This window comes from Protopterus annectens, chromosome 16.part0, assembly GCF_019279795.1.
Source record: "Protopterus annectens isolate FY-2018-M chromosome 16.part0, PAN1.0, whole genome shotgun sequence".
Lineage (NCBI taxonomy): Eukaryota > Metazoa > Chordata > Ceratodontiformes > Protopteridae > Protopterus > Protopterus annectens.
The window spans coordinates 177,719,175-177,730,751 of record NC_056750.1 but is presented as its reverse complement, the minus strand read 5'-3'; the positions used below and the strand labels follow the sequence as shown (position 1 = coordinate 177,730,751).

General features: G+C 35.1%; 1 protein-coding gene across 1 annotated transcript in view; it reads right to left on the bottom strand.

The window, feature by feature from the left end:
• Positions 1 to 6,053: 6,053 nt before the first annotated feature.
• The window catches only part of LOC122790549 (extracellular calcium-sensing receptor-like), a 319,135-nt gene continuing 313,611 nt past the window's right edge, over positions 6,054 to 11,577 (bottom strand). The window contains exon 6 of the mRNA XM_044058097.1: positions 6,054 to 7,906. Coding sequence (XP_043914032.1) covers positions 6,993 to 7,906 — 914 coding nt within the window. The 3' untranslated portion in view covers positions 6,054 to 6,992. The remainder of the gene's footprint in view (positions 7,907 to 11,577) is intronic.

The following is an 11,577-nucleotide window of genomic DNA, read 5'->3' as shown; positions in this document are numbered from 1 at the left end:
AAACAGAATGCCAATTGTGTGGTCCATAACCTGTACAGTAATCCTTTCAGTGTGGTCCATAACCTGTACAGTAATCCTTTTAAGCAATGTATCTTGAGCTTATTTCTTGTTTGCTTTTCATTTTTTACTTTGATCATGTTTTCCCCATGAAACAAGTAGATGTCAGGCAGCAGGTCTTTTTTTGGATAAGGAATATTTTTACAAGTGGGGGCATCAGAGATTTCTACTTTCAGCATGTTACTTGGTACTTTAATAAAGCTGAATATAAATTATAATTAGAACTGCAGTGCAAGAAGTGATTTGAGTTGAGTGCTGCTTGTTTTTCTTATACTTGATTTTGACTGGCATTCCATTAATTTATTTAAAAAAAAAGTAATTTATTTTTTCATGCCTCACAACCTTTTTTGTTTCCATCTAGATATTAAGCTGTCATGCAGCCAATGCATTGAAATATTTTTATTCTTCTACACTTCATTTTGTCTTGATTGGACTCTCATAATGACGGTTTGGCACCCAGGGCAGTATATTTAGTTTTTGTGGTTTTGAGCATAGCTCCTCCCCTTTCTATTTGGCCGCACCCCTTCCCATTGGCCCCACCCATTCAGCTGTCTCCTGCAGCCCCCCTTTGATTTGAAGTCACCAGCCACCACTGAACTTCACATAATGTTAAGTAGACTATACCAGTTGTATTACAATTAGAATATTTATTTTCTTCTATTCTTTTGTCCCTACTTTTTATATTAACCACTTCTTTGTGCAGAATGTGTGGACATTGAGAATATGTTCCGCACTTAAATGTTCCTTTTCTCTTTACTTGTTTACTATTCCTTTTATTTTTGTCTTGCTCTAATATGTCCTTCAAATTTTGTGCTTTTCTAAATATGGTTTTAATTGGTGTCTCAGCTACTTCATTTATACATGTTAAAACAATAAACCTATCCCACTCTCTCTCTATAATGCTTTTAACATTGTTTGCATTTCCGTTGTATTCTATTATAAAAGCTGCTCTCTAGTTGTCCATTTGTTTCCTTTGTACATACTACTTCTCTTGTTTTGTTCTTCCTAAAATAGGCTTAAATCTCTCATTTCTTCCTTCTTGTACTTCATTTCTAACTTCTTGTATTAACCTCTCATGGTATCCTCTCTCTTTAACCAACATCTCTACAAAATTAAATTTTTCTTCAAAATCCTATTCCTTAGATGTCATTCTGCTACATCTGGCATATTGTCCTTTTATTACACTTCTTTTTTGGTGGGGTGGATGAGCACTTGTATAATGAAGATAAGAGTTTGAAAATGTTTCTTTTCTATATATTTTAGATTTGAACCCACAGTCAGGCTTATATATAAATACATCTAAATAATTCAGTCTATTGTGGGAAAAATTGTATGTAAATTGTAAAAGCAAATCTTTAAGTTTATCTACTGAAGCAGTCAAAAATACAAATATCATCTAGGTACTTTTAATATAGTACCCAGCAGTTTTTATATTCTGAATGGTGAATGTATTTTTCTTCCCAGGCTGCTAACACTATGTTTGCATATGTGGGGGCACTTGCAGCCCCTATAGCAACACCCTTTATTTGCTGAAAAAATTCTCCACCAAAATATATATAGTTGTTCTTCAGTACTACTTCAATTAAATTCCGAGGAAGTCATTGTGTTGTAAGTTCTTATTTTGTATTAAGGATTCCTCAAAAAAATCCATTTCTTTATCATGGGAATATTTGTAAATAAATCAGTTATATCAGTAGTAACAAATATAATATTGTCTGCATAAATTTCTTGTTTTACACACCTTAAAAATCCCATGAGCCCTTAAGTATGTCAGTTTAATTCACCCATACCTTTTTTCAACTTTTTTGTCTAAATATTTAGCTATAGGGGCTGTTTTTGAGCATTCTGTCACTACTATGGGTCTTAAAGGGGGATCAGTTTTATTTTTATGCATTTTGGGTATTCCAAAGATGGAGGGGATTCTACGTCTATCATGTCTCATATAATTATAACTTAATTAATTAATTAAGCCTTCAATTAACATGTCATTTATTGCTAAATACATTTTTGATAGGAAATACTTATTTCATTTTTGGATATTTATTAGTGTCTCTTAAAATGCTGTACATTTTTTCTTCATATAATATGTCCATAATAACTGCACCTCCACCATTGACTGGTCTCATCACTCTAATTTTATCATTATTATTAATTTCTTCCAGAACTTTCTTTTCTCCCATGGTTAAGTTGGATGTATATTTACCCTTGTGGAAGACCTTTCTTAATTCCTTTTCTACTATTGTTTTAAATTTTTTAAGTTGGGGTGAAGAGGTGGGTTACATATACTTTTCTTCTTAATACCCTCATTGTTCACCTTCTGTGTGTTAAAGGACATTACCATTTCTAAATTAATCTTCCTTACTAGCATCTTAAAGTCAAGTGTTATCCTAGTTAAGTCTCCTTTTCTCTGCAGAATAAATTTTAATCCTTTTGATAAATGAAAACGTTCTATTGTAAGATTAATGTTGCTATAATTAAATATATTAAAATTATTACATGAATTTATAGTTGTTGTTGGTTTTGATCAACTATATTGCTTTCGAGGACTGTACTAATACCTTCCCCTTCCCCTCGTTCCTTCTTTTGTTCCCTTCAGTTGTTGTAGTTCTACACATATTGAGGCAGATTTTTGTTTTTTAACCTCTTGGATCTTTGAAGGGGGGATATTCTAAATGGTCAATCATATTAACTTCTTCTTCTGTTATACTAGTCTCATACCATTCCCCTCCATGCTGATCTTTCTTCTCATATCAGTTAAAATTGTAACTTTGACTGTTACTACCATTCCTATCCCTAGAAACCTTGGGTTTAGGATACTTTTTTTTTTCTTTATATTCTAAAAATATCTCTTTCTAGCTTCTTTGACTTTTTATTAATCAACCCTGTACATTGCTCATCTAGCTTTTTTCTTATGTTAAAATATTTCTCCCTTTCCACTTCCATAGTAAACATAAGATCATTTGTAATGTTCATAGGTTCGTAGGTTCATACTAGGCTATCTGCCCTAGGGCATTTATAAGCCTAGCCAGAATGTGTTTGGCTTTCGCCACCCATTTTAAATTTATTTTGCTATGTCCTTTTTCGAGGTTAGTATACTGTGCCTCTGTCTAACAGTGACACAGAAGTGATACCCGGGGTAAACCTACGATCTCCCATCCACTCATCAAGATTCCTCTTGAATAGAGTCAATGAGGGACTCTGCCTAACCTGGACTGGGATTTTATTCCAGAGTAAAGGGAGCCTCTGGGTTATGAATCTGTCCCTCCAGCATGTCCTATTTATTTCAGTGCTGAGGTTCAAGACTCTCGAGCGCGTAGCTCGATGGGATTTGGATTTTCTGAGGTGCAGCATGTCCATTAATTCCGGGTTGGACATGGCTTTATACATCAGGCACAGATCGCCTCTGAACAGGCGGTATGCCACTAAGTAGAGCTGGAGTTTCTTTAACCGGGCAGCATATGGCATCTGTTTGAGCCCTTTGATTACGGTTAACATCTTCAATTTGTTTTGTGTAATATTGTTTTCTGCTTTTCATGTTGTTTAACTACGACTCTTAACACTTCTAACCCACATTGATTAAAAATATCTATTAGTTCCTTGTGAAATTCAGTGCCTTCTATCACATTATTTGGGTATTTGCAAATTCTGAGACGTTTTGGAACTATACCCAAATTCACACATTCTCTTAGATATGCGTTTTCAATTTCTAAGGTTCTGAAATTTTACATAAGGTTATACAAGTTCTTCACATTGTTCTCATATGTGTCCATATAAACATCTCTCTCATTGTTACTTTGTTTAAAATTGTATGACAAACCTTTGAGCAACCAGTCACTAAGTTCTACATTTTGTGTTCTATTATGTGAACAGTCACCTCTTTTGCTCTGTACTTTGATTTCAATATCCCCTTGTTGCCAACTCGTAGACGGTTCATCTGCAGTTTCACTCCCAGAAATGCTAGACATTTGCTGGAAGTCAAACTCTGTATTTTGCAAAGGAAAATTATCTGAATTCGAGTTGTCTCTGTGTCCGTGATGGTGTTCTCCCGTGTAACATTGATTTCCAGTCATTACTTCCTGGGTCTGCAGGGGAGTGCAAAAGCCAAAATTCTGGTCATGAATTGGCTAATAGGAGTGAGGAGGTCGAACAATTGTGTGAGCTGGCTTATCAGTTTCTGAGATTCTCCCACATCCTTGTATCTAGTTAATTCAGTACTAGATACCTGTGTTTCTCCTTCCATATCTCTGAACTCCAAACTCCAACAAATAATACCAAAGGAGAAACAAAATTACCCAACATAAACCACAAACAGGCCAAAACAAAGGCAACAGGTAGGAGAAAACACCCCAACTGGCCAGCAGTGAACACTTCATGTCTATTTATTAATGCCAAAATAAAAACATGTACTGTCATAAACGCTGAACTTGTACACCACATTTTCGTTTCTAAGTAAGATTTCATTAGATGCCATAAACACACAATAATTTCTTCCTTATATATACCTAAATGTCCCCTTACCCAGTAAAATCAATCCTTTAATTATCTCATACCCGAAGAACTTTAAAACCAAGTCTAGCTGACTCATCTAGTGCAATATGTTGTTTCATACAACTAGGAATGACTGTACTCATAACCTAGTCATTAACATTTTTAGTGTACAAATTACAGCATTAATATCCATACATGGGTACTTAAAATCAGTTATTTTTAGGTGTAATAACCTCTTAAAATTCTTTAAAATATAATGGCCACATTAAGTGTATTTATTATCAGTGTTAGAGCTCCATCTAGTGGAAAAACCTATTTCATTTATAAGCAAACAAAATGATTTGTGTTTCAGCTGAATATTAAAACACATTCTCATACACAATTTAACTATTTATGCTGTACGTCAGGCAATTCTTTTCTCTCCTTTTGTATTATATGTGGAATTTTGCTATACCTTTACATATACCTCTAAGCAACCTTTACGCAGTGCTGAGCACCACTCTGCACCATGCAAACCCACTCAGCTACTCTTAAACTTAACCTTAACATAAATAATTAAATACATTTGGTTTCTATTTTTAGATATCTGCTGTCTCAGCACTGCTTAGTATTGATGCAGTCTGCGCTGCGCCATATAAACATGCTTTTTTTAAAAAAAAAAAGAAAAAATACAAAAAATAAATGAAAATAACATTGGGACTACTACTATTAAACAGTGCTGGGAGTGTCTTGTTCAACTGCAGACACCGTTTGCATTACACCCCTTACACCGATTCAATAACCATATTCCACTGCTCTCCCTCGGCAACTCACCATGATTAATATGCATGGCATGCTGCCGAGAGTGAACCCTGTATATGGACATGGTAACATTCCATGTAGGCTTTACACTATACCTGCATGGATTTTATTAAATCTAGGGGAAAGTGTTTGTTCTTAACAGTTCTGCCTGGTAGCAAGACCTTATTATCCTACACTGCTATTCTCATTCTTACAAGGCTTATTTTCAGTTAAACTGGTACGTTTAATTTTACTTTGGCCTCTGCATGATAAGGAGTGAACTGCCGACAGCTCTGCTTTTATTCTCATCATAGTTTTAGGAGAAAAAGGCAAATAGTCCTACTGGAAGAAACAAGACGATGTTTGTTGAGGGGAATACAAGAAGCAACATAATAAGTTATCTCATGATTTCTAATAGTTTAAATACATTTTGAAAGATTTTGAACACTGGTACACATTAATGTTGTATTGGCTTCTCTTTTTTTACATTTTATGCATGTATAATATTATCATCCTTTCCCCCATTTACCATGTGTATGCTATATGTGATTCCAGTGGTGGGATTTTCTCCATTAACTACAATGATGTTTCAGGAGACAAACCAAAGTTTTCTGAATGAATACTATTTAATGAACGTCTCCATCTGGCAGCTAGGATTCTGCTTTCCAGCCCATCCCAACAATTAAACAGTTGGTCAAGCTATGTCTAAATAGATCCTTATTTCCCAGTGAAGTCAGAATGTTGTGTTGTTTTCTGCTTATTCACCCAATTCGTTATACCTAGTGATACAAGTACCCTGCAATTAACCATGACATGAAGAGGCAGCAACGGTCTGTGTTGTAACCTATAAAAAATAACATTGCAACCAAAACTATTTACTGAAATAAAAAGACAAATAAATAATATTTTCATTGCATTTAGTGTACAGGTTATAAGACAGATAGTATCAGATTCCAAAAGGGTCAGGGTGAAGTGGTTGAAATGTGATACTCTTTTCTATTCGACTACAAATAATTATCTTGATCTGAGGCAAAGTACAACAAAGTGATACCAGGTACTCCAGTGTGACTGCTGCTCCAAATATGGCATGTTACACCATGTGCAGGTTATAAGATTCAGAAACATTCTATGCTAATAAACTGCATACCGACTTCCCAGTAAGCAACAAACTGCTTGACTTCTTCATGTGATAATCCAAAATATTTTGGTGGTGCTGCATAGCTCTGCCATACGTTGAAGATATCTGCCTCCAATTTAACACATACATGTTGGCAGTAGTACTTCAGGCATGTTTGCAATGTTACTGCTAAAAAAAATGGACAGCATACCTTGTTGGTGTGCAGCTATAGCACCCATAATTTATTGAAGAATAAAGCCTTTACAGTCATTCTTGTGTATGTAAAGGACAATTCTGGGAGCACCACCACTGCCTATGTGTACATTCAGGTGTGCTCCCCCTGTATGTAGGCAATGGTATTGCACACATATGGTCCATCCACATCTAATGCTGAGTCTACTGCCAACCCTTAGAGGGAATGCTCAACAATGCTAAGGTTATTGTGGGGCTGCTTGCTGATTTCAGTGAGGTACGTGATTAATATAAATAATATAATGGTATGTTTCATTAGTTTATAATTACCACAGATTCCATTATTACATTATTTGCTTTACTTAATGTTAACATTTCCTTTTCCCATTAGATATTCTCTGGTATTCATCTCAGGTCTCAACAGAATAATATAACATTTGGGTAAAAATAAACATGAAAACAGTCCAGCACTAGAAGACAAGATTGCAAAGATTTCTACTGCAACCATGTATTTTCCTTTGGTGCTCAGGTATGCTGGGATAAATGAAAGCCACACACTTACAAATATCAACATGCTGAATGTGATAAACTGAGCCTCATTAAAAGTATCTGGTAGTTTTCTAGCCAGGAATGCAACAACAAAACTGACACTGGCTAAAAGCCCCATGTACCCCAGCAAAAACCAAAAGGCAATACCAGATCCCTCATCACATTCAATAATAATTTTATCATGTTGTACATTTCTGTTCTTTACTGGGAAGGGAGGAGAAATAGTTAGCCAGCATATACACAGAATAACCTGAAACATGGTGCATATAAATACAATACTGTTTGGCAGAACAGGTCCGACCCATTTTTTTAAGTTACTATTTGGTTTTGTCGCATTGAAGGCTATCACTACCATAACAGTTTTTGCCAACACACAAGATATGCAGAGAGAAAAGACTATACCAAAGGTAGTTTGTCGCAGCAGGCATGTAACTCTCACTGGGTGACCTATGAAAATCAAAGAACAAAGGAAACAGAGAGACAGTGCAAACAGTAGAAGATAACTGATGTTCCGGTTGTTGGCCTTTACAACTGGAGTGTCTCTGTGTCTCATAAAGATGGTTAACACCATCACAGGAATCAGTGTGCAGATAATCGATAGAGATGCCAAAGTGCTACCCAGGGGTTCTTCAAAGGATAGATATTCCACGGATCTTTGAAGACACTGATTTCTGGCAGGATTGGACCAATAATCTTCTGGGCATATCCAACAAGTATTGGAATCTAATCACATGAAAAAAGATGTTATGTATGACTTTTGTATTTTACTACAAAGCATAAGACAAACAGTTGGTAGAAAAGGAAATGGGATGTTGAGTAGAAGATAAATTAAAAAAGGTACAGCAACATTTAAAATGGTGATTTCAAAAACATCTTTTAAAATAAAAGTTAACTAACAATTCTCAAAGGCACTTAGTTTGTGCCTTAACAATACCCTTCAGAATCTCACTGAAGTCGTAGAGGGCTGGTAGTTTTCTGTCCTAGCACAGAGTTTCTTGTACACCATCCTGTGGTTTGTAGCACTTTCCAGTTTAGTTGCAGGGTAAGGTTTATTTCATTACATGCTCCACTTCTGTATCTTACCACATGTAGACACATGCCATGCCTGAAAGCATCAACATCAACCCATAGATTGCATGCTTTCTGTGGCTTGAATCCTGCTTTCTACTTCTCTGAATGTGTTCTTTGATGGAATGTCTTCAATGTTGTCTCTGTTTTGCACCTCTAGGTTATCTTTCTCCCAGACCCATTACTTCTGCCACATTCCATATCTACCCCACAATAATTCCATTTTTTTAACATTAAAAGGTGACATAGGTGCACATACAATAAGAGAACAAAATAATAATATTCCTTTTGCTATTTTCATGTAGTATACATTTTATCAATTTTCATTCACTCCGCTGTTACATAAATGTATTTATTTCCTGCATTTCGTTACCAGAAAATTCTGACTGGACAAGCCCATTTGCAGCAGAAGCCTGGGAGAAAGGCTCCTTTATAATATCAGATATAGTGCACACATTCTTATTTATATAGACAAACTACAGTTAATGTCATTACTATAGTCAAGTAAAAATATCAACAATATTCGTACAATTATAAGAGTGCAACACCATTCAAGAATGTTATAGAGCATTTGATAATAGCTTTAGAGTACATTTGGGCTATAATTGTGGTTGAGGCAATAAGCATGAGTTTATCTGAAATAGGTTAAGTCTGAGGTAGATAGAGCACCATGTGAAAAATATTTAAACCGACTATAACAGAAAGAGAAGAGGGAGTGAATTGGGGAGTGTAAAAGTGGAGGTAAGGCATATTGCAGTAAAAAGGGAGTGAATTGGGCAGTGTAAAAGTGGTGGTAAGGCATACTGCAGTAAAAATCTTGAAGCTTTAGTTTGTCTCACTTTGATTTAGGATCTGCATAGATGGTAAAACAATGAAGGTTGATTTAAGGAGAAACATGCTAGAGGGTAAGGCGTAATTATATCTGTATGTGAGGGAGAGACCACAGAAAAGTTTGGCTAGTATGTAGGATAGTTGGACTAATAAGGAATGGATTGCTGTGAGACAAAATGACTTAGTTGTGTTGTGTTGTATTATGATGTTAACCTGGGGTGGTACAGGAACACACCCAGGAATCAAGTACATGCTTTTTCAGCTATGTTTTTTAGGAGTTTAACTTATCAGACTGTCTGACAGAAATAGGAAGGGAATGCCATTCTGTTGGTGACCTTAGAATAAATGAATCAGAATTATTAGATTTGTTAACAAGTAACTGAAGTTTGTTTGTAGGGTAGAGTAATCCACTAGTTTTATAAAGGGGGATAGTGTAATTTAGGGATGGTCAGTTATATGGCTTGGCAATGATTGATTGGACTGAATTAATTTGGGTGTAGGCCAGGTAGTCTGGAAGTTCCCATCTGTTGCACTTTTAGTGCAAGGCAGTGATTGGACCTATTTGGCATGTTGATGATGAATTTAGCCACTTTATTATAGCATTGATTGAGTTTTTCTAACTGTATGGTTTATGAGCTTGTGAAAATTGGACTAATGTGTAGTAGTGTAAGTAAGAGATAAGTTAGGAGTATATACTTTCTACCACTGTCTGTTAGGTAAGGTTTGATCCTATATAGGGAGCCCATGTTTGATAAGATTTTTTTTACCTGTTTTACCTGTTTTATATGCTGATCACATTTCTGGTGTTCATCTGTGGTTGTGCCTAATATTTGGCATGACTTACTTGCACAGTTTGGGTATTATCACATAATGCTATATGGAAAAGAATATGTTGTGCTGCCATTTGTTTAGGTGTGAATAGAATTTATTTAGATTTTTTGGTATTTACTAGGAATTTGTGAGACACTTTTCTATGAGTGTGAAAGACTTGGGTAATTTTTTGGAAGTGTGATAGGTTTTGGTAGAACAGATCAAAGATGAGTCATTTGTATACTGAAACATGGAAACATGCTTATTTGCCAAATGGAAGTGGTTCATAATGATATTAAAGAGTATAGAACCTAGGATAAACCTTTGAGGTATGCCAACAGATACAGGCAGAAAGGCTGAGAGGATATCTTCCCATTTAATTGCCTGGCATCTGATAGGGAATTTTGGAACCATTTCAGTGGTGGGACAGAAACTTGTAGAAAGGCTAGTTTCTGTAGTAGCTTATAATGAGATATCATATCAAAGGCTTTTGATAGGTCTAAGAAAAGTGCATATACAGGGTTTCCTGAGTTTCTGTGTATAGTTACAGTATACAGGAAATTAAGAAGTGCGATATAGGTGTTATGATTCGATTTAAAGCCATGTTGTAAGTTGGAAAATAATTTATTTTCTGTGATACAATGTAGTAGTTAAAACTGAATGGACCTTTCAGGAATTTTTGATTGAGGTAAAAGAATAGCAATTGGCCAGAAATTAGTAATATCTTTGGATAATCCTCCTTTGAGTGTGGGAATAATGTAGGATTTTTTCCACAGAATATGATCATAGGATTTGCTGACAGACATGTTAATTACTATTTAAATGGGATAGGCTAGAGCATTGGCAGAGAGTTTAGTATATTCTCCAGGTATATTTTCTCGGGCTATCGTGATTGATTTTAGTTTTAAAAGGAGCCTTTTTATGTAAGATGTGTGAACTGGTTAAAGTGTAAAAGTTTGAGAAACTGTGGGAGGTTGAGGACAGAGGCAGGGGACTAGGTGAGTTTTGATTAATTAAAGTGGCTATTGAGTGAATAAAAGGGGTGTTGAATTGATTGGCTATGCTCCCAGTGTTAGCGGTAAATGAGGGTGCTGGCTATTGGATGTGACCTAGATTAATGAGTTTAGTAATGAATGCACAGAAAGCTTTGGGTTTGGTAGAGGGCACTTTTTGGGAGTTCTCCACTGGATCTCTTTTGTAGATTTGCTTGGGATTTATAATATATCCACTTTCTCCTGGCCTCTTCTCTTTGATGCATAGTTTGTTTTGTTTCCTTAGTTTACTTGTAATGCCATAAGTAAAATAAAACTCGCTGGATACACGGCACATAACTCTTTATTTAGAAAAAAATGTGAGCGCTTTCACAGAGTCATCTCTGCTTCATCAGACAAATTGTAGCAGTTAAAACTTCATTTAAATAGTGATGCATCATGGTGTCAACCAATCAATTCCATGATAAAATCAATACACCAAATAATAATACTTAAGTTATAAAAACAAAAAATTATATATATATATATATATATATATATATATATATATATATATATATATATAAATATATATAAAAACACATATAAAAAACACATAGAGGCTGTATAGAATGTTGGGTACATTTCTAAAATTTCCTAGTTACAATATTAAAAGCTTTATAAAAAGCATAAAAAATAACTAGAGCATCAGTG